Source organism: Scardinius erythrophthalmus (genome assembly GCF_964197995.2).
Source record: "Scardinius erythrophthalmus genome assembly, chromosome: 18".
Classification (NCBI taxonomy): domain Eukaryota; kingdom Metazoa; phylum Chordata; class Actinopteri; order Cypriniformes; family Leuciscidae; genus Scardinius; species Scardinius erythrophthalmus.
Genome location: NC_138238.1, coordinates 35167813 through 35191311, shown reverse-complemented (window position 1 = coordinate 35191311; position 23499 = coordinate 35167813). Strand labels below are relative to the sequence as shown.

Below are 23499 nucleotides of genomic sequence, written 5' to 3'. Positions count from 1 at the left end.
CCTTGATATTTAGGCAAAATATTTAAGAGGTTATTCTAAAGACAGATATTAGATATCTCACAAGTTTAAAATATTTTGTTTTCCACCCTTCTGAAACACCAGGATTTGACATCTGTCCATCAATCACATTTCTATTTGTGAAACTTAATAGCAATTTCTGAGTGAAGATGGTTTCAAAGTAAATCCTGCACCATTTTTCTTTTCCTGCTCTTGTGTCAGTTTTATAATATAGATATATTTAATTATGGCCAACATATTTGCATAAAAAATGAGTAATAATTAATTGTCTCTTATTGGCCTGAACCCTCCACAAAACACACAAAACAAGCCCTACAAATGAATAAAAGAAGAACTAATAGTCTTTGGAAGATTTGTAGATCACATTTAATAGAATACATTTTCAAGAAAACTTAGTGTGGTGTACAAGTCCAGAGAGTACATTGAGATTATTTTAGCTTGTGTTAATTTGTTTTGGAGGGGTGAGGATTAGGGTAGAGAGAACATAGTGAAGGATCTTTGTTGCTCCTGAAATCTGAGAGGCAAACGTGGACACACTATCTATTTATCTCATCTGCTGAGGTTGACATTACAATCCCTTAAATAGTTACTCTTACAATCCTTTAAATAGTAATAAGATACATGTATATTCAAATGTAGTCCAATACAAAAACAACAGGCAAATACAATATCATAAAAAATTAACAATGAAGAACTCTTAACTCTTTCCCCGCCACTGACTGAATTGTCCGGCCTTCTGTGTTTTCACTGTTATACAGTAGGGGCGCTATTACGCATCTTCTGAAAGAGTACTGAATCCCCTTATTAAAACACAGGCAAAGAAGAAGCAGAAACAAGCGATAGCATATGTAAGCAGATGCATATGAAAATTAATGCGATCATCAACATTAAACAGCTTATAAATCACAACTGTCTAACGTTCCCGAATGAAATGTGGACCCAGGGCGAGCTTTAGGACTGTAAATCTTTGGGGGTGTTGATGGACTTGATCTAGTCCATCTGTGTTTTGATCATATTTTGCTCGGTTCTTTCCTTTGAAATATTGCATGTTCAGATATTTATACATCAAAATATTCTGAGGGCTATGAAACTTCTGTCACTGGCTGGCAACTTTTTCAAAAACTCTGGCGAGGAAAGAGTTAATAAAATGCCATCACTAAATGTAACTATATAAATATCCACAAAAACAAAACAAAGGACATGCAAAATCCAAGTACATTGTTACAGCATCCAATAACATTTGATCTTACGAAAAAGTAAAAAATATTTTGCTATATTAAAAATGTAAACATTCACTGCGTCAATCTGTTTCATGTTTGACTGAAAAACGCTCAATTATAGATGTTTAATTTGTTTGTTTTGTCAACTAATACAGTGAGATATAAAAAATATCACTGAGTCGCTGAAAAAATGTAAAGAATTATTTCAAAATTGGTGCATTTTACAAAGTGATGAATTTTTGAGAAATGTATTTCCAGATCCTCCAATGATAATTTAAAAAAAAAAAAAGTTCAACCTTAGGGGACAAATTAGTTCATGGCCATTTCCCACCGACTCGAGGAAGCTCCTGGTTAGGGGTTCAGCCTAAGGGATGTCATCACTGTAATCATTGTGATAATGTTGTACAAGATAAAACGCTTCTAGACAAACAAGATCTATTCTATTTAACTTTTTATTAATGGTCAAACTACTCATGTCATTTATAGACTGGAATGTCCTCAATGTAAAGTATTTTATATTGGAAGAACAAAAAGACGGTTATTAGATCGATTGGCTGAACATAAATATGCCATCAGGAGGGGCAATGAAGAATATCCTATGGCAAGACATTTATATTAATGCATAACAGTAATAATAACCCTTCAATCCTGAGATTGTTGATCATGTGAACTGTACTATTAGGAAAGGGAATAGAGAACTTAAACGGAGTCAGAGGGAGACATTTTGGATTTATAAATTAAAGGCCAATATATATCCAGGATTGAACGAACACTTGGATTTTACTCCTTTCTTGTGATGTCTTCTTTTTTTGTTGGATTTATGAAGTGGTGTTTCTGAGTTTGAATATGTACTGGTGAATGTTTAATGCTGTAAAGATGAGTTGATCACATGACAACTGTTCTCATGAAACTGCTTGCACCTGTGGCTGAGATTGGCATGGGCCGAAACGCGTAGGAGAGTTTGTAGCCATCTGATAATCAAGGCTTTTTAATTTTAAAGAGTACCATGATCATCCTTTTCTTTGATGGACTACTAAAAACTCTAGACCAGAGCACCTTGACTGGACACTTCTCCTTTAGATGTGCTCTCTTCTATTGGACTTTATTCAAAAAATATCCTTTTGAACATCAGGCTTATTTGATGTACTGTAACATTATTTGCCAAGATTACATAATCAATAAATGTAAAGTGTTTTTTTTTGTTTTTGTTGTTTACAACCAATAAGGCATAAAAAGTTGTATGCATAAGTTCTAATATGCTTTGTTGCTCCCACTGAAGCTTTTAAGCCATGTCGCTTTCTTCTAAAAAATGTTATAGCTCTGAAAAATCAGATTCTACGAATACATTCACCTTGACCTTTAAAAAAATAAATGCATTTACAGACAATAAAACTATTATTTGATTAATCTATGAATGTAACATGATGACATAACTGACCTTTCAGTGTACAGTAAGTTCAAGGACATTCTGTGCCCTGTTCTCTTACTCCAGTCATTCCCACAATCAATGGAAAACGAGGACTAAAGTTGAAAGAGCAGGATGAACCATGGAAAGGCCAGGATGACCAATTTAAAAATGGAAACCAAAACAATGAGGGTAGTTTTTTGACAAGTCATCACCCCTCCTTTAACTGGCTTCTTGCTGTATGTGTCCGTGAGAGTGAGAGACAGAAGAGAAGGTTCTTCATTTCTCAAGGGAGGCTGAAACAACAGCTGACGACGAAAAGATGAATGTTACAACATCAGTACATGTTGGAAATTAAAATGTCTTCTAATTGTCAGCCAATTGCAAATACATCCACTAAAGCTGTGGTTCTCAACTGGTTTGATTGGACAATTTGCTTGAACATTTTCTGACATCAATAACATCCTTCATTTCAAAAGCTGATAAATATATTTATAAGTAGTTACAATTAATTGTATTTTACACTGCATTTTTTCCAGACAGAAGTTTATAGCATTTTTAGCAGTAATGCTCCAAAATAAAAGCTTTATTATTAGAAATGTTAAAGGCTTGAGAGTTTAAAATGTTTGAAAGTGAGGACAATTAAGACATAAATATTAGTATTAGTATATTAGTAATATTAGTAACTTTGTGTAAAATAGAAATTATGATGTTTTTATTTTACAGTACAATTTTAATTTACAGCAGCAATATATTTCATACATTTTTACAATTAGAGTTCAAACTAATAACATTTTAAATTGCAATATGACAAAATATTATATATTATTATAAAATGTATTAGTATTATAACTGTAAAATAAAAATGTATAAAAAAAATATTTACAGTACAATTGTAATTTACAACAGTAATATATATATATATATATATATAATTTTGTATTATTAAGAATGAAAAATAATAACAATAATAGGTATATGTAAAACTATTATTGTTATTAGTTTTAATTATAATAATATAAAATTAATGGTCACATGATATGAAATTACAATGATAAAATATTTAATCTTTTTTTTAGTACCCCAAGTGTTTTATTTGGATTGTTTTAAATTCTCAAATTATAAATAAATAAATAAATGTCATCATTATTATTATTTTTATTAGGGCCCAAGCCCTGAAAGGGCGAAGGCCCTATTGTTTCCGTAAGGATTATTTTTTTTTTTTTTCTTCATTATTTTTTTTTTTGCCTTTTTGCCACTTTTGGGGCCCTTAACCTGCTCAAAAACTCTTGAAATTTTGCACACACGTCAGAACCTGCGGCCATCAGGGCCGGGCTGAAGCTGGTACTGGGGCGTGGCAGGGGGGCTCGACAGCGCCCCCTGGAATGGGGTCCGAAAACTTGGTCCATAAATCAAACACGCTTGCATGTAATAATATGAAACTCAGTACACATATATATCTCATCGGGCCGAACAACTTTCGTGCTCTAAGTTTTACAAAAGCCCAACAGGAAGTCGGTTATTATACGTTGTTTGGAAAACGCATACAATGGAATGTGAAATACTCCTCCTAGGGATTTCATCCGATCGCCACCAAACTCTGTGAGAATAAAGTCAAGACATTGAGGATGAATTCTTGCGAACGGATTTTTGATATCTCGAACGGTTTGGCCGTGGCGAGGAAACAAATTTATGGCGAATAATGGGACACAGGAAGTGTGTTATAACTTCTGCATACATTAACTGATCTTGATGAAACTTCAGCAGTGTGTTCGTTGTAAGAGGCCGATCACATGGATGTGACTATTGTGAGTCAAAGTTATAGCGCCACCAACTGGCAGCAGGAAGTGTGTCACTTTCAAAATGCTTTGAAGTCACCCTCTTAATTTTACCCGATTTGCTTCAAACTTTATGTGTATAATGTAAACACAGGGCAGATGTAGACCTGTGAAAGGATTATTGATATCTTAGATACTGTTGCCGTGGCAACGCATCAAGTTTTAATATTCTTTTCGGATGCGTTTGAGACTCTTAACATGCTTGAAATTGGATGAAACTCGACAGACACATAACACTTATTAGCCAGTAGACATGTGAAAAGTTTCAGAAACGGGCGTGGCAGGGGGGCTCAACAGCGCCCTCTTGAACAGGGTCTGAAAACTTGGTCCATATATCAAACACGCTTGCATGAAATAATATGAAACTCGGTACACATATAGATTTCGTCGGGCCGAACAACTTTCCCTCTGACAAGTTTCACGCCAGCCCAACAGGAAGTCAGCTATTATGGGTTGTTTGTAAAACGCTTGCTGTGGAATGTGATGTACTCCTCCTAGAGAATTCATTCAATCACCTCCAAACTCAGTCAGCATGAAGTAAAGACATTGAGGATGCTAAATTGCGGACGGATTTTTGATATCTTGAACGGTTTGGCCGTGGTGAGGAAACGAATTTATGGCGAGAAAAGAGAGACACGAAGTGTTATAACTTCTGCATACATCAACTGATCTTGATGAAACTTCAGCAGTGTGTTCGTGGTAAGAGGCCGATCAGATGGATGTGACTATTGTGAGTCAAAGTTATAGCGCCACCAACTGGCAGCAGGAAGTGTGTCACTTTCAACATGCTTTTGACAAAAGTGGGGGGTTAGTTTTAAATACAGTAAAAAAAAAATGTTTTTATATTGTTCTCATCAAGCCGGACAACTTTCTAATTTACATTCATTAGCTCAGAGCAAAAGGAAGTCAGATATTTTGGTCTGAATGTGGATTTTTTTGCAAAATCAGCCTATGAATTTTTAGCCACTCCTCTTAAACTATTTATTTTATTCCCACCAAACTTTTTCAACATGATGAAAATACATTAAATATGCTAAATTGTGAACGGATAATAAATATCTCAAACGGTTTTGCTATGGCGAGGGATTAAAGTAATGTCCAAAAAGGAAAAACTAAAAGCCTCAAATTTTCTAAAAATGTAATTATATACCATTTATTTCTATATAAAAGTATACAAACATCACAACTAAACATTTTATTCTTTTTTTTTCAATTTAAGAATGAATTTTAAGTTTAAAAACTGCCAGAATGGTTGTTTAGTCTAAACAATACATAAATAAAGTCAAACATAGTGCTATACTGCCCTCTTGTGTTCAAAATCAGGTAGGCCTATTATATCTATATATAAATATACTAGGTATGTGACGGTGAGAATATTTTACCACCGGTTAACTGACGTGTGACACCGCTGGGGGCTTTTTAATCGCTAACTTAAAAACGAAAGTAAAATATGTTCGTCCGCACTGACATTTATATTGGTTGAGCGAGCGTTTCAAATGAATTCCTATGGAAGTAGGAATTAACTGAAAAACGTTCACTCTGTTCTGCTCATTCCTCGCCGTGGACGTGCACCGTTATGAATGCCCGTGCAGCCATGAGCATTTTAGTTTCATTTTAAAATTAGCGCCTTTCGGGGGGTGGATTGCTTGAAATTATTTTACAAAAGCACAATTTTGTGTTTTATTGCAACTGTACACAAATATAAGTTAACGCTTTGCAGTTTGAATGTCGTCCTGTATAATGATGGAGTATGTTTTTATGTGTCTACTGTTCAATCGCGCCCACGCCACACACACACACACACACACACACACGGTTTACTATCTTTGTGGGTACTCTCCATGGACTTAATGGTTTTTATACTGAACAAACTGTATATTTTATCTCCTCACACTAACCCTACCCCTAAACCTACCTATCCCATAAAACTTTCTGCATTTTTACATTTCCAAAAAAACTCATTCTGTATGATTTATAATCTTGTTTACCCATGGGGACCTCTATTTAGGTCCCCACTGTGACACGAGTCCCCATGAGTCTGTGTGCATTCAGGTTAAAGTCCCCACCGGGATAGAAAAACATGAACACACACACACACACACACACACACACACACACACACACACACACACACACTCCAGCATTACAATCTTGACATCGCAGCCTGTTCATTATAGCCTTAATAAAATATAATAATAAAATAGTTAACCTAACATATAAAAATTACACTGCTCTAAATAGTCAGTAGTACAATTCGTACATTCACAGTAAGCACCGCTCGCTCCACTGTGATGTTTCCAAGCAAATTTTTGCGCATGTGAAGAGGATGATTTTTTCCATCAATATTGGAACACGAGTGAAGAACAAAGCCTATAATAAAGAATAGTTTAGCATCCAAATACATCGCAAATGTTGAAACATTTTGATTCTGATGAGAGGGTTACGTGAGCCCAACACTGCTTACTTTCATTTTTACTTTTACATTAAATTTAAAGGATTTGTTGTGGAATATTTTGAGTGTATCATAAAATCTGAATAAAAAAAAAAATAATAATAATAAAAAAAAATGAATGAATGAATGAATAAATAAATAAATATATATATGTATGTGTATATATATATATATATATATATATATATATATATATATATATATATATATATAGCTGCGAGCAGCGATAAAGGGCCAAAGCCGGCGGCACCGCCACCCTAAAGGCACCGGGGTTGCGGTGCCACCGGCTTGGGCCCGTAATCGCTGCTCGCAGCTATATTTATTATTATTATTATTATTTATTTATTTATTTTATATATAATTTAAGAATTTAAAACAATCCAAATAAAACACTGGGGGTACTAAAAAAAGATTCAATATTTTATCATTGTAATTTCAAATCATGTGACCATTAACCAATATCAGAGAACCGTAAACATGAGTTGTTAAATTATTGTAAATTAAGTATTACCTTCAAATCTCTCTTGGGGTGCTTAAAGTAAATTATTTTAAGAGTAAGACTAACAAAAATGTTTCAAAACGCCTTATTTAAATGATAATTTCTTCTTATTATTATTACTATTTTTAATTTTTTTTTACATGCTATGCTTGATGCTATTATTTTTTAATTGTGACCCACCAGTTGAGAAACACTGTTAAAATGTATGTACTGCGATACAAGCAGTTGTACCTTTGCGTGTCGGGTGTGCTTTAGTGCCCTTCGCCGTACTGCTTTGAGACATAGCTTCCATAATCCACTGAAGAGAAGATGTACAGAACTCCATCTGCATATAGATGAGTATTCCTCTTTGAACAAAAGCTTCTACAGTCTATATACAGTACAATACAGATATCACATCATATGTCTTTACCTCTGATTCTAATGTTCGCAGTCTGCGGTCAACATCTCTGATCTCGCCAACCTGTTTGAGGACACCATCCACCCTGAAACATGCACAAAACATCAACATTCCACATTAATCTGAGGTAAAAAGGTTTACAATCACATCTGTCCCAATGGAAAAGAAGTAGCGACATGTTTTCAACATACACCTGAGCAGAGGTGTAAAGTCCAGGGGTCAGAAAGTAAAAGTTCTGCCATATGTTTATTCCACCCATGAACTCAGCCAGTTGATTTCAAATTGCTAATTAGCAAATCCAGATGATTGGAACAAGATACTGAGGAGGACTTTTACTTTCTGAACCTGGACTTTACATCTCTGTCCCTAAGTGAAACGAATTATCAAAAAAGAAAAAAAATGTAGGGCCGGGAGTCAGTTCTATTCATCCGCTGTTGATTGGATGTTGAGATGTGGGCGAGGCACTCAAAAGTGTATCAGCTGTGTATGAGCTTGACAAATTCACCGGAGGATCCAGTCATTTTAATAGCAATATGTGTGATCTGAAAATTCATGTGAGGGCAAAAAAGCTTCCAACACACTGAATTGCAGGGTTGACCAACAGAAAGCTGCTCGTTTTGAAAGTGACTTCTGTGTGAACAGAGCTTCATAGATCGCTTCAATACTGACAATGAACAGCGATTTTTGATCTGCAAAATTTCACCTATGTGACAGCATCTTAAGATCTATAACACATTTTCTTGATATTTTCCACCCTCTCTTTATCCACTTTGTTAAAGACTTGTGAGAAAGGTGTAAGAGTATGTCTATATAACAGTAAAATGTGATTTTTCATGCAGATTGACTCACTTAGCGCTCATACGTTTCAGCCTCTCTGAGTCGGTCCCTTTTTGTTTTTTGCTCTCGAAAGCCAGGAAGTTCTCCTTCTGCAAGGCCTCCCATTTCACCAGCTTGTTAGCAACTCTACCCTTCAATTCAAGTGCTATTAAAAAGAGATAAATTCATAAAATGTTTACATTACCTCATATTTTTTTAAATCTGCTTTTTGAACTAGAATCATTGGGTTTCACTAGAATTCATTGTGTTCACACTAGGCATGTTTAGTTTGATTAAAAAGCACTTCCTGGCATTGTTTGGTTGCAAAATATACATCACAAAAAATATGTTAAAAAATGTATCCAGTTTTAAAAATGACACTGTGAGCGAAACAGGACTAAATGTATTATTTTCTTTTTTGGTTCGGACCAAAAGAACCAAGAGAACTGAACTACAAGTGTGAACACACCCTAACATACCAAATTTACCCAAAATGTTTACTATAATTTACCAAAATGTTGGATTTTGGTGGACGGCACTTTGCGGAGGTTTCTTTTGATAAAGAGGTTGATGTGGGATAGGATGATGAAGGGTGGAGCGAGATTTGGACGAGAATGATACTCCACTATTAGATTATAGCGTTGAAACTTCCAGTATGTGTCACTGCGCTCCTGAACCTTAGAGAATGTATAGCTGCACAAACAGACACAAGGAGAAGAGAAATACATGGATGGATGGGTCATTTGATGGCTACATACACCAGATGGATGAATGAACAGTAAAAGAATACCTGAATGTGGCAATGAGCAGGTTGACAAGTAGGATGTTGGTGACCAGTAGGAAGATGACCAGCAAAATGACCACAAGCCAGTTGTGGCTGGTGTCTCTACATGGCTCTTTCCCTTCATCAATCAATGTGATATTATCTGTGCAGTCCCTATCCCAATACTTGCCAGCTAAACACACAAAAATATACAATATAGTCAGTGGATGCAAACAAAAACTTGCAAAATATTTTTAATTGTAAAGTGAAGTGTACTGTAAATCAGAAGTGAGCATACTGTCTATTTCTTCCACAGGAATCTGTCCAAATATGTGCAAATATGGTCTGTACAATACTCTACGAAACGCTCTAGTAGGGCTTGGATCGTATGTATATAGCAGAGCTTGATTGGCCACTCCATACGCACTCAGCCACACCGCCAGAAAGAATAAGAAGAAGAACGCATCCTTTATCTGTGGTTCAAAAACATTCATACAAAATAGAAAGAGAATATATAAGTGGATATAATGGTCTCCGGCATTTTTCAAGTACTGAAATGTTTTATTTAATTTTTTTATTTATTCGTTTTATTTACTTTTTACATCTGGAATATGTTTGACACACAATGGGATTTAAGTATCTAAAGAAGTCAATAAATACATTTATTGAACAAAATTAATGATCGATTAACCCATTTTCAACAATAGATTTTATCCCTCAATTCCTAATGTCAAACAAAAATCATGGTAACACTTTATATTAAGGTACACATATTCACTATTAACTTGCATATTACTAGCACATTATTATATGAAAACTCTGTTAATGGTCTATTAGTTGTAGAATATGGTCATGCTGGATAAGGCATTAATATGTGCTTTATAAGTATGAATGAACAGCCAATATGCTAGTATATATGCATGCTAATAAGCAATGAGTTAATAGTGAATAGGTGTACTTTAATATTAAAGTGTTACCTAAAATTTTAACCGAGCTGTAAAGTTTTAAAAGTCTAAATCAAAGCATTTATAAGTGGTTGGTTAATGATGAACTAATTATTTACAGAACATTCATAAATGATTAGCAAGTGATATACTAATATTTTATGTATGTTTTGTAAATTCCGTTACAAGTCATTTACAATTGATTAGTTAATGATTAACTAATCATTTACAAAACATGACTATGCGTTCATAAATGATTAATTAGTGATATGTTCATTATTTTATGAATGTTTTGTAGATTCAGTTAGAAGTCATTTACAATTGATTAGTTAATAATTAACTAATCATTTACAAAACATGACTATGCGTTTCATAAATGTTCACACTGCAGTGCACACTACACACTTACACTGCAGTGCACACTACACTACACACTACATAAGACAGCTGTCTATACCCTCACCAAACAGCACTTACACTGCAGTGCACACTACACTACACATTACATAAGACAGCTGTCTATACCCTCACCAAACAGCACTTACACTGCAGTGCACACTACACTACACACTACATAAGACAGCTGTCTATACCCTCACCAAACAGCACTTACACTGCAGTGCACACTACACTACACATTACATAAGACAGCTGTCTATACCCTCACCAAACAGCACTTACACTGCAGTGCACACTACACTACACACTACATAAGACAGCTGTCTATACCCTCACCAAACAGCACTTACACTGCAGTGCACACTACACTACACACTACATAAGACAGCTGTCTATACCCTCACCAAACAGCACTTACACTGCAGTGCACACTACACTACACACTACATAAGACAGCTGTCTATACCCTCACCAAACAGCACTTACACTGCAGTGCACACTACACTACACACTACAGTACACTACACACTATAGAAGACAGCTGTCTATACCCTCACCAGTCAGCACTTACACTGCAGTACACACTACACTACAATACACACTACAGTGTTCAACACCTGTTATAGATGTGTAAATGCATGAATAAATCATTTACAACCCTTTCTGCATCCCCTAATCTAAAGTGTACACTATTCATCACTTGTAAATGTGTTACACATCATTCGTAGATTACCACTTCAAGAATCAAAAAGGCATAAGATCAACGAATCGAATCTACGAATGTATATGTAACACATTTACAAGTGATGAATAGTTTACACTTTAGATTAGGGGATGCAAAAAATGTTATAAATGATTTACAACACTTTCTGCATCCCCTAATCTAAAGTGTAAACTATTCATCACTCGTAAATATGTTACAAATGATCTGTACATGTATTCAAGGCATTTACAGTACTTTCTGCACCATCTAATTGCTACATACATACAAAAAATACATTATTTATTAAACATTAGTATATGATTAGTTAATCATTAACTAATCAATTGTAAATGTCTTCTAACTGAATCTACAAAATATACATACAATAATTAATATATCACTTATTAATCATTTATGAATGCATAGTCATGTTTCGTAAACAATTAATCATTTACTAATCACTAGTAAAGGACTTGTAACGGAATTTACAAAACATACATAAAATGTTAGTATATCACTTGCTAATCATTTATGAATGTTCTGTAAATTATTAGTTCATCATTAACCAACCACTTATAAATGCCTTACAACTGAACGTTATTATAAAGTGTTACCCGTCCTTCTACCTCTTTAGGCAGAACTAGTGTTCGTATTGAGGGAGGGTTCTAACTGAACGCTTAATTTTTTACTAAACTTAGAACTACAACGTTTTTCTGTTTGTCTCACCATTTTGACAAGTATGATGATTTTGGGACCCAGCTGTCTGTGAACAGCGAAAATGTGAATGAGTCGGAGCGTGAAGACCATGTAGTCAATACACAGTATACCACGTCCCATGCTGTATGACGAATTGAACATCCTGAGACGGACACAAAGGCACACATATACAGATGATTGATTACACAAAAATGTAGTCGAATGCACACAGGTATGATGAATATTTAGTAAATGATAACTGCTAAATTGTGACACCATAGCCGGCTACTAGAGCCTGCAATACTTGAAAAGACTTAATGTATCATGTTTTTAAAATATAAATGGGAAAAGTATGTGTGTATATATTTTATATATATATATATATATATATATATATATATATATATATATATATATATATATATATATATATATATATATAAAATATATATATATATATATATATATAATATAATATATATATATATATATATAATATAATATAATATATATATATATATATATATATATATATATATATATATATATATATATATAATATAATATAATATAATATAATATAATATAATATAATATAATATAATAAAATATAATAAAATATTATATATATATATATATATATATATATTAAAGGGATAGTTCACTTTGAAATTAAATTTTGGTATGTTTTAGCTTACCTCAAGGGCATCCAAGATGTAGGTGTCTTTTTTTCCGCAGTAGTTTCAATTTTGATATTTTTAGGTCAAACCGTTCTTGTCTGTCAGTCGTATAATGCAGGTCTATGGTCACTGTCTCAAAGAGCATGCACAGAGTCCAAATTAAAACAATTCCCTATCGTCCAAATTAAACAGTTCCCCATCGTAAGTACACATTGATGGCCTAAGACACGAAACGAGCGGTTTGTGTGAGAAAACAAACAGTATTTATATCGTTTTTTAACTCTTGTCCACAGCCACGTCTAAGTGATCTGAGGGCGCGAGCGCATCCTGGTGTGTGACGTGTGCACAGACTGGAGCATCGATATATATACACTAGATGTCGCCTTGGCTAAGGCAGTTCATTGGAACGAATGCCGTAGGCAAGGCGGCATCTATTCTAGTGTATATATGTCTATGCACCAGTCTGCGCACACGTCACACACCAGGATGCGCTCGCGCCCTCAGATCACTTGGACGTGGCTGTGTACAAGAGTTAAAAAACGATATAAATACTGTTCGTTTTCTCACAGAAACCGCTCGTTTCGTGTCTTAGGCCATCAATTTGTACTTACGATAGGGAACTGTTTAATTTGGACGATGGGGAATTGTTTTAATTTGGACTCTGTGCATGCTCTTTGAGACAGTGACCATAGACCTGCATTATATAAGACTGACAGACAAGAACGGTTTGACCTAAAAATATCAAAATTGAAACTACAGCGGAAAAAAAGACACCTACATCTTGGATGCCCTTGAGGTAAGCTAAAACATACCAAAATTTAATTTCAAAGTGAACTATCCCTTTAAAAATAAACTTTTAAAATAACTTTTCTATTTCAATATATTTTAACATATAATTTATTTCTGTGATCAAAGCTGAATTTTCAGCATCATTACTCCAGCCTTCAGTGTCACATGATCCTTCAGAAATCATTCTAATATGTGACCTGCCTGGACCACAAAACAAGTCACAAGGTTTAATTAATTTAAATATTTTTATTAAAGAATAAATGTATACATCATCTGAAAGCTGATTAGATAAGCTTTCCATTGGTGCATGGTGTGTTTGGATAGGACAATATTTGGCCGAGATACAACTATTTGAAAATCTGGAATCTGAGGATGCAAAAAAATAGAAATATTGTGAAAATCGCCTTTAAAGTACTACATTATGTTCGCGATTTTGCTGCATCCACTCACAATTTTTTTTTGTTTTTTATATATTTACGGTAGGAAATTTACAAAATATTTTCATGGAACATGATCTTAATATCCTAATGATTTTTGGCATAAAAAAAATCTATAATTTTGACCCATATAATGTATTGTTGGCTTTGCCACAAATATACCTGTGCTACTTGTGACTTGTGTTTTGTGGTACAGGGTCACATATGCTGATTTGCTGCTCAAGAAACATTTCTTATTTTTAGCAATGTTAAAAACTTTTTTGCTGCTTAATATTTTTTATAAAAACTTGCAGGACTGTCAAGGGCCATTACCTGCAGCACAAACCAGCAATGAAGAGGGCGATGGCAAGAACATCACACTTATTCCACACATCCTGAGCATACAGCATCAAACTCTGAGTAAATGTCTTACTGCCCACAATGAACGCCTGGGAATAAAAGACAGGAAAAAGTAAAATAAATGAATGGATTAATCATTATACTCAACTGAAAAACTCTTTCTCGTTTCTTTGTATCACTTGCAGTGTTGGGGAAAGTTACTTTTAAAAGTAATGTTATATTATATAATATTGTATTGTATTGTATTATATCATATTATATTATGCAATATTGCGTTACTCCCTAAAAAAGTTACTAATTGCATTACTTAGGCTACTTATGAAAAGTAATGCTTTTTATTATTAAATTTACTTATTAAAAGCAATTACTTTTGCGTTACTTTTTCTCCCCTGGGCTGAGCTTGCTTTTTTTTTTAAAATAACAACAAAAAGGTTCTATTTTTAGCAAAAGTAAAGGCCCTTTCACAGCAGAAGTCAAATGAATAGCCTCAGGCTGAAGGAAATGCAAATTCAAGCCTGTACAGTAGAGGATTTCAAACCTTTCAGCTGTGCTGCCCATTCTGGATCGCAGAAGAATAGGATTGAAAAAAAAATAAAGAAACACAAATGTGATGTTTAACTAAAATCATTTTTGCTGATTTGTATGGTGGAATTGGATCATCAAAGGTCAGTAGCAAAGACATTGGTTAATAAAGTGATATTAAATACAAAAAGTATATTTGTGTTATATAACATTTAACTATTGCAGGTTTGCGTAGTTTTCTGAGTTTGCATTTCCTTGTTTTATTCAATTAGAACAATACTAGTATAGTATGTGAGTATATCTGTAGTCTAGATCTACAACAACATGTACTATGAAACTCAAAAACTATAGTATCATGTTTTCACTGCGCACAAAAGTCTCTGCATTTACCCAACATGTAGGCAAGAGAGCTGTCACTTAATAAATGGGAAAACAAAAGTAAATGTAATTATTTATTTGAAAAAATAACTTTGTTGTAAATTGAAAAGTAACGCATTATTTACTAGTTACTTGAAAGAAGTAATCTGATTACGTAACTCGCATTAGTTCCCCAACACTGATCACTTGTAAGCTGATTTTATACAAGTGAAGCGCCCGTGTCGGCACCTACCTCTCGAATCTCCTCACACACGATAGTGAAAACCCAGAAATACAGCACATACTCCGAAGGGGCAGGACCATGAGGGGGAGGTGGCTTGAAGTCGACCAATAGCACGTAGGCGTACAGAAACAGGAACAGGAAGTACATCAGAACGTTGCCGATAAATGAAGTGACAGGAGCGTACCAGTACTGCCTCCAGCGGGAAACCAGAAAGGGATGCTTAGGTTTGCCGTGTGCAAGAGTACCTGTTACAGGAAGGAAGAAACAGGGAAAAGTAATAAGGGCAACAAATTTCAGTCAACCCGATCAAATTAAAAGACAAAAAAAAGACAATTAATGAACAAATCTCTGTGAAAATTCAATTGTTTATTAGCCCATGGGTTTCAAACTGAACAGTCAAACCTTTTGTTGGTCGTCTGATATTGTTTGAGTCCTCTTGCTCGGCTTCACTAGTAAATATCATAAGAAGATCACAGATAAAGGTATGTTTGTCTACAGAGATTTTATATTTAAGCATGATGTATTAAATAAAAGCTAATTTACTGGTGTTTGATGTCATTGAAGGAGAAGACAGTTTCTGTGTAGTGACAGTCTGTTGCTGAGGGTGGAGGTCCCATCACCGATTTTTCTTCCGCGTGATCCTCTTTCCTGTGAGAAATAAAAATTTCGGTCATTCCTAATAAGCAATACATTTCAAATGTTAAACTCACAGCTTGTAAAAATGGAAGTATTAGTTAATTATTCACTATTAGTTACTGACTTCCACGTCACTGTGTGATGTGCTGCTAATTCATTAAGACATTTTCCAGGTGTTACTTCATTTGTTTCTTTTCTGAAATTAAAACAAAATGTTTTCTTGGGAGTGTTGTACAGTACCTGTAATGTTTGGAGACATTAAACAAAAAATGAAATAAAAATTGAAAGAAGTCTCTTCTTCTCACCAAGGCTGCATTTATTTAAACAAAAATACATAAGATATAGAGATGCGCGGATGGGCTATTATTTCATCCGCAACCGCATCACAAAACTCATCATCCGTCCGCCATCCATCCGCACCAACGTTTTTGACCAATTTTCAAAACTGCACCCGCCCACCATCCGCTGATTGCTGTATACATAATATTTTTCATTTGATTGGTTCAACCACCCGCCACCCGCCCGAATTGAATTAAAATATTATTTTTCGTCACGTCATCCGCCCGATCCGCGGTTTATCCGCGGAGTCCGTGGCTGTAACCGCCAACCGTGCATCTCTAATAAGATATATTGTGAAATATTATTACCAATTAAAATAACTGTTTTCTATTTGAATATATTCTAAAATGTAATTTATTCCTGTGATGCAAAGCTGAATTTTCAGCATCATTACTCCAGTCTTTAGTGTCACGTGATCTTTCAGAAATCACTCTTATTTGTTGATTTGATGCTCAGATAACATTTCTTATCAATGTTGTTACCATCAATGTTGAAAACAGTTGTGTTGCTTGACATTTTTGTGGAAACGGTGATGTTTTTTTCAGAATTATTTAATACACAGTTAAATTAACAGCATTTATTTACATTTATTTATTAAATTTATTAAAGCATTTATTAAATAGACATTTTATAACATTATAAATGTCTTCACTGTCACTTTTGAAATAAATGCAGCCTTGGTGAGCATAAAAGACTAGAAAAAAAGTTGTTGTTCAGGTCTTTTTTGACCCAGATGGGAGCTAAAACCCTTAAAATTGTAATATTCAAGTTTGTAAAAAAAAAAATTATATTTAACAGACCTGTGCTAACATCAACTAACAATGAGCAGCTGTATTTTTTTATTAACTAACATTAACAAATAATAAATACTGATGATCTGAATTAAAATGATCATTGTTAAAGGTGCTCTAAGCGATGTTGGGTGACGTCACTTCTTGTTGACGTTCGAAGTATTGTCAAACAAAACAGAGGCTAGCTCGACCCTCCCTCCTCCTCATCCCATCCCCTCCCTTCCGTGCTTCCTGAAACAGTCATGAACGCCAGACAAGATTTATCCACCTGTCCAGCAAAAACAGAGCCACCTGAATGTCGGATTTGAAGCCCTTCTGCCGGCGGAGTTCTCTTTTCCGATGTAAATTTGGGACTTCGCGTTCCTTCTCCTTTTCCCTCTTCTTTGCTATTTGTTCACCGGAACGTCATCTCTTTGGTCGTGTGTCGCCTAGGGCTGGTCCGAATACCATTTTTTGAGCTTCGAAGCTTTGGTAGTAATGAACATCGAATATTCGAAGCTTCAGAGAGAGGGGGCTGAACATATTCTTCTCTCTAATAAAGGCAGGAATCTCTATGTGTCTGTCTGTCCGTTTGCATTATTATTATCTCGACAACCGTTCATCCAATCGACTTCACACGGAGTGTAATGTCGCATTTGGTGCAATATAGATAGACACGCGAGACGTGACACATTCAGAATTAATAAACGTTTAGTAAACTACAGAACAGCGCGAGCGGGAAGCGGTGCGCCTCACGCAGGCAGGGCTTATATGCTCCTAACGGACACTGCACTAGTGATATAAAACGCACACACAGGTCTGTTAAATTAAGCAATAATTTTAAGGTAGTCTAATATTTTTCTGACTAACAAATTACTGACACAGTAAAGGGTAGATTTTGTATGCACTTCTGTCCATACAAACTCCGCTGTTCTGCGCTCTTGCCAGAGAACACTCCCGTTGCTGGAACACTTATGGGTTGGTTCTATTTCTAGCATGCACGCGTTTTCCACGTGGCTCGAGCCGCGCCTGAGACGCGTGTTTCGCAGGCAGTGTGCAAACTCCAACCTGTTAACATGGGAGCCGAAATAAAAACGGACACGCCATGCAGCCAATGAGTCGCCGGCCTTATTCCAACGCCGAATGAGAACCGTTTCGCGTGGATCCCAGGCAGGGCTTGACATTAACTTTTTGAGGCACTTGTCCTTCGGACAAGTAAATTTATGTTTTACTTGTCCATGCACAAAAGTCACTTGTCCGGGTAAAGATATATAATTTTATCATTTATTTGTTTTTTTGTGTTTTGCTAATGCAGAATTCGAACAAACCATTGAAAGCATCCAAACACTATCAATATTAATAAAATTCAGTTGAAACAGTAGAAAGGAACGTGTCCCAAGAACAGAGTTCCCCTTCAACAAGAAATAAGGATCTCCAGACTCCAGATCTCCAGACTCCATAATACAAAGTAATACTTTGCACGCTGGTGTGCAGTGTATCACCAGAGGAAGTGGTGACTCTTGTAGGTATCCTCATAATTTGCAAGCTAGCTAGACAAGCTGAAGCTAGCTAGACTTACTGTATACTATATCTAAAATCATTTTGTAGACATAGAGATGCACCGATTTCAATTTTCTAGGCCGATTCCGGTTTTTCATTGAGTTTGACCTGCCGATTCCGATTTTTTTTTTCTAACCACTTTACAGCACACACATATATTTATTTTTGATCATTTCTTTAACCCTTTCACGCGTAAGTTTAAAATATTCTAACTGACCCCCCCACCCCCCAGAGTGAGTTTTTTCAAGGCGAACGTTCCCTTTAATGTTTCCATGGCGACGCGTCACGCGACACCGCAGCCACAATAATACTGTATGACAGATGTGTCGCTTTTATTTCGCTTTTCCTTTATTCAAAATATTCACAAACTTGCTCACCATGTCATCAATCAGCCTATCTGATATTCCGATTCTCAAATACGTGTGAGTGAGTGTGTTTGGTTGTTTAAAAACCTTTATAAATAATCTTGATCTATAACATGAGATGGGCGCCACAATGTTGTCCTGTCAGTCGGATTTACAGCACGTGAATTCATCAGTTTCTCCCGAAATAAATGCAAGAAAGTGGCCGGTGAACTGAGAAGAATAGAGTAAACTTTATAGTTAACGTACTTCCACTATGTTTGTCTGATTTGAATAACACACGTCAGCAAATTATATTTGAATAGATTGTTATTGCTGCTTCCATAGACATCAGTGTGTATTTTACAAACCCCAAATGTATTGTTTTACTCGTGCTTATGTGTATTTAAATATCTGAAACCTAAAATAAACATTATGAGGTTAAAAACACTGCTTAGTTGTGATATATGACAGCGCTGAACGCGTCCGACTCTGGCTCAGCGCCAGCCAACGCGCGAAAGCACAGTTTGAATCTGGCAGTTATGCGACGTCTCAAATCGGTAAAATTAAATCTGTAAAATTATAGACGTAATGAGTGGCACATAACGTTAAGTAACATGGCATTTTATTTTGTTTGAAATTTAACTTGTCCAGTGGGACAACTAATTTTCTCTTCCACTTGTCCTACAAAAAAATCCACTTGTCCCGGACAAGCGGACAAGCCTTAATGTCGAGCCCTGCCAGGTGTGCAAAAAAAAAAAAAAACGAATATTCGGATGTCAAATTTTCAAATAGAATACCAACCCACCGAACGATTATTCGAATATTCGGGTACAGCCCTAGTGTCGGCCATATCAAAATTCAAGAGAATGTAATTCTAACGTTAGTCATTGTCGTTGTCCAGGACACCTCTCCTCTAGCTAACTTCCCTCTTCATGCTTCTCTCTCCTCCACTCCCCACACCCACCTTCATGTGCACGCGAACTAACCCCCCAACCCCCACCCCCAAATCATTCTTGTCGGTGATTGGCTGGAACACTGTTTGTTATGTTTCGTGGTCCAGGTTGGCCTAGTTTGTTTTTGTTGCCATTTGTGGAGCCTGTGGTGTCTACAGAGACCGCATTTTTTTTACAGTGTGTTCAGGGGACAGGCAGCTAGCTAGTGAGGAGATGTTTGTTGTATGTGACAAAAAAATTTTCAGCCTAAAAAACGCGTGACATCGCTTAGAGCACCTTTAACGTTAGTTAATGCATTAACGAATGTTCACTAAAGCGACCTTATTGTAAAGTGTTACCGGAAAGTTACATGGTTGACATACTGACCTGAATTTGATGAGGTTGGTGTAGCAGAGAGGAGGAATGACCATAGTCAGTGCAAGTTTCCAGAGCTCCGTTCCTCTTTCCATCTTACCCCACCAGATCTCAGACAGCATCGACTAAAAAAAAAGAGATTCTTTAAGAAAAATAAAAGAAAAAAACACTTGCCAAAACCAAACAAACAATGTTATTAATGACTGTTTGCATGTCAAAAGACCTGTACTCCATCGTGGCTGAAGAAAACACGGGCGTCAGCAGCCATGGCCATCTTTAGACAGGTGGCGTCACCCCACATTTTAGACTTGCGAATCAGTAGCTTATAGGAATCACTTGCTTTGGTTTGGTAGCACATGCTAAACACATCTGTCGAAAAATGCCAGGGAAGAAAACAGAGGGTTTTATAACTAGAACGTTTATAGGATGCCAAAAACTGAATATTTTCACCCATCATACCGTGAGCCATATTCTCAAACTTCTGGGCCAAATCCTTAATGGAAAGCTTGGCCTCTGTCTCAATCCCCTGTTTAGACAGCTCCCTCAACAGTTTACATCCTCCCAGAGCAGTCAGTACCGACTCGCCGCACTGAGAGAGAACAGCAGTACAGATCAGAGTGATGCTGTGCAGAGCATTTCCTTTTATTCATTTCACTTTTTATATATGGCTGACAAATAAGGATTCCTTTCTATTTAGTAAAACTAAAATTGGTCATTTTAAATGCTAAAAGTAAATTTAGGCATTATACATATACATATACGATAACAATTTTGGAGCAATCAAGCACTTGCTTTTGCTATACAGTGTATATTGCTGTATGTATACAGATAACGTTGGACATACTTTTATATCCAACTTTATATAAAGAGCTGGGTGATAAAAATTACATTTTAAGATTAAATAAAAGTCAAGCAGTTGAGATTTGCTATATAGTATAAATAGTTTTGTGTGAGTGTACCGTATTAATGCAGGTAAAGTTAAAATAAAAAAAGTCAAGCAGTTGAGGTTTATTAAAAAAATATATCGCTTTACGCGAGTATAGTGTATGTATGTTGATAAAGTTGGATAAAATACAAATCAAACTTTATATGTGACCCTGGATCACAAAACCAGTCTTATGTTGCACGGGTATATTTGTGGCAATAGCCAACAAAACATTGTATGGGTCAAAATTATAGATTTTACTTTTATGCCAAAAATCATTAGGATATTAAGTAAAGATCATGTTCCATGAAGATATTTTGTAAATTTCCCACCTTAAATATATAAAACATTTATTTTTGTGAATGGATGCAGCACAATCGCCAATAGAAATGGACAACTTTAAAGGCGATTTTCTCAATATTTCGATTTTTCTGTACCCTCAGATTCCAGATTTTCAAATAGTTGTATCTCGGCCAAATATTGCCCTATCCTAACAAACCATACATCAATGGAAAGATTATGTATTCAGCTTTCAGATGATGTCTAAATATCAATTTTAAAAAAATTACACATAAGACTGGTTTTGTGGTCCAGGGTCACATATGGAGAACTGTGCGAAAATACAATTTGCATTTTGCGACAATATATATATATATATATATATATATATATATATATATATATATATATATATATATATATATATATATATATATATATATATATATATATATATATATATATATATATATATATATATATATATAAATAAATCACACACCCGAAATGTGTGATATTCATTTTGAGGTTTGCTAAAGATCTTACTCTGACATTTAATAAATTTGGTTGAATATTAACTTTAAGTGAGTTTTCAAAGACAGCACATGTAATCTAAATATAAAACAATTAAATATCCAATATGACTAATAATGACAGAACATAAAATCGATAAAAATTGATAATTCATCAGAAGCATGTTACCATTTCCCAGCAGAAGATAGCCATCTCACTGCGGTTCTGCAGCACTGCCCAGATGAAGAGACATAACCACGCGTGCTGACACTGCTTCTTCCGATAGACACAGTCCCCCTGCAGGACCTGGCATGCTTTCTGAAGGGTGGTTTTTAAAGACATTTTATTTTTGAGGACTGAGCAGAAATGGAAGAATTGGAAAAAAATGAATATTCAGACTAGACAGGTCTAAATTCTAAGGTACTAGGTACTAAGTCTGGTACCTTTAAAGCTTTTCTTTTGGTAGAAAAAGTCTCCACCATTAGTACAGACTGGTAGAAGGGTTGGCATACATCTCCTAACAGATACTCCAGCAGTTGGGACACCTGGGATGAGAAATCAGTGAAATTTACAACAGTGAAATTTAATCTGCCGATATTTGTCCAATAATTTTCAGATCTCACCTCATAAATGCTAATGCTGTATTTCTTATCATTGCTGGACTCGTTCTTGCGCTCCTTCAGGATATTCCGCAGCAGTTTGCCGACCTGGCTGTTGTCAGGGATGGAGTTGTAAAGATCTTCCAGTTTTTCGTAAGTCAGGTAGTTCAAAATGTTCAGGCCATGATCAATGAAGAGACGCACAAACTGGGGTTTATCGTTCATCAGCGCGTCAGTCATGGAATCTTTCAGATCATCGTACTGCATGTGCCAGGAAAGAAATACCAGTTTATCACCACATACCAGAAAAACTGCTCACCAAGACTGCATTTATATGATCAAAAATACAGTAAAAACAGTCTTATTGTAAAATAGTATTACTATTTAAAGGGGTCGTATTATGCTTTTTCACTTTTTTTACTTTAGTTAGTGTGTAATGTTGCTGTTTGAGCATAAAAAAAGATCTGCAAGGTTACAAAGCTAAAAGTCCACTCCAAAGGGAGATATTTTATTTAACAGAATCCACTTTCCAAGAACTACAACGATCGACTCGTTTGGACTAGAGCATGTTTTTTCCAGGCTTTGTGAAGTCATAATGCTCCTCATTTAAATAATCCCCGCCCTCTGAATACGCAGAAAAGCGGACAAGGCCTGGTTGAGCTGTGTTAGGGAAGACAGTGTGGTCGCTGTCAAAGAGTTTTTTTTT

The 23499-nt window shown here is 35.4% G+C and overlaps 1 protein-coding gene across 3 annotated transcripts in view; it reads right to left on the bottom strand.

Moving 5' to 3' along the window:
* LOC308707022 (transient receptor potential cation channel subfamily M member 4-like) overlaps positions 1-23499 on the bottom strand; it is a 47827-nt gene that overhangs the window by 9780 nt on the left and 14548 nt on the right. Inside the window, exons 11-29 of one of the 3 annotated variants that reach the window (XM_081393053.1) lie at positions 22818-23054; positions 22638-22739; positions 22384-22512; positions 20937-21066; positions 20701-20846; positions 20490-20602; positions 16282-16353; positions 16065-16169; positions 15924-15970; positions 15531-15766; positions 14372-14487; positions 12184-12316; positions 9710-9884; positions 9439-9604; positions 9160-9341; positions 8682-8814; positions 7845-7917; positions 7664-7757; positions 1251-2951 (exon numbers count right to left, since the gene is read on the bottom strand). In XM_081393053.1, the coding sequence (XP_081249179.1) occupies positions 2923-2951; positions 7664-7757; positions 7845-7917; positions 8682-8814; positions 9160-9341; positions 9439-9604; positions 9710-9884; positions 12184-12316; positions 14372-14487; positions 15531-15766; positions 15924-15970; positions 16065-16169; positions 16282-16353; positions 20490-20602; positions 20701-20846; positions 20937-21066; positions 22384-22512; positions 22638-22739; positions 22818-23054 (2418 nt within the window). In that variant the 3' untranslated portion in view covers positions 1251-2922. Of the gene's footprint in view, positions 1-1250; positions 2952-7663; positions 7758-7844; positions 7918-8681; positions 8815-9159; positions 9342-9438; positions 9605-9709; positions 9885-12183; positions 12317-14371; positions 14488-15530; positions 15767-15923; positions 15971-16064; positions 16170-16281; positions 16354-20489; positions 20603-20700; positions 20847-20936; positions 21067-22383; positions 22513-22637; positions 22740-22817; positions 23055-23499 lie in introns of those variants that run through there. The other 2 variants (XM_081393052.1, XM_081393054.1) reach the window with 2 other exon arrangements.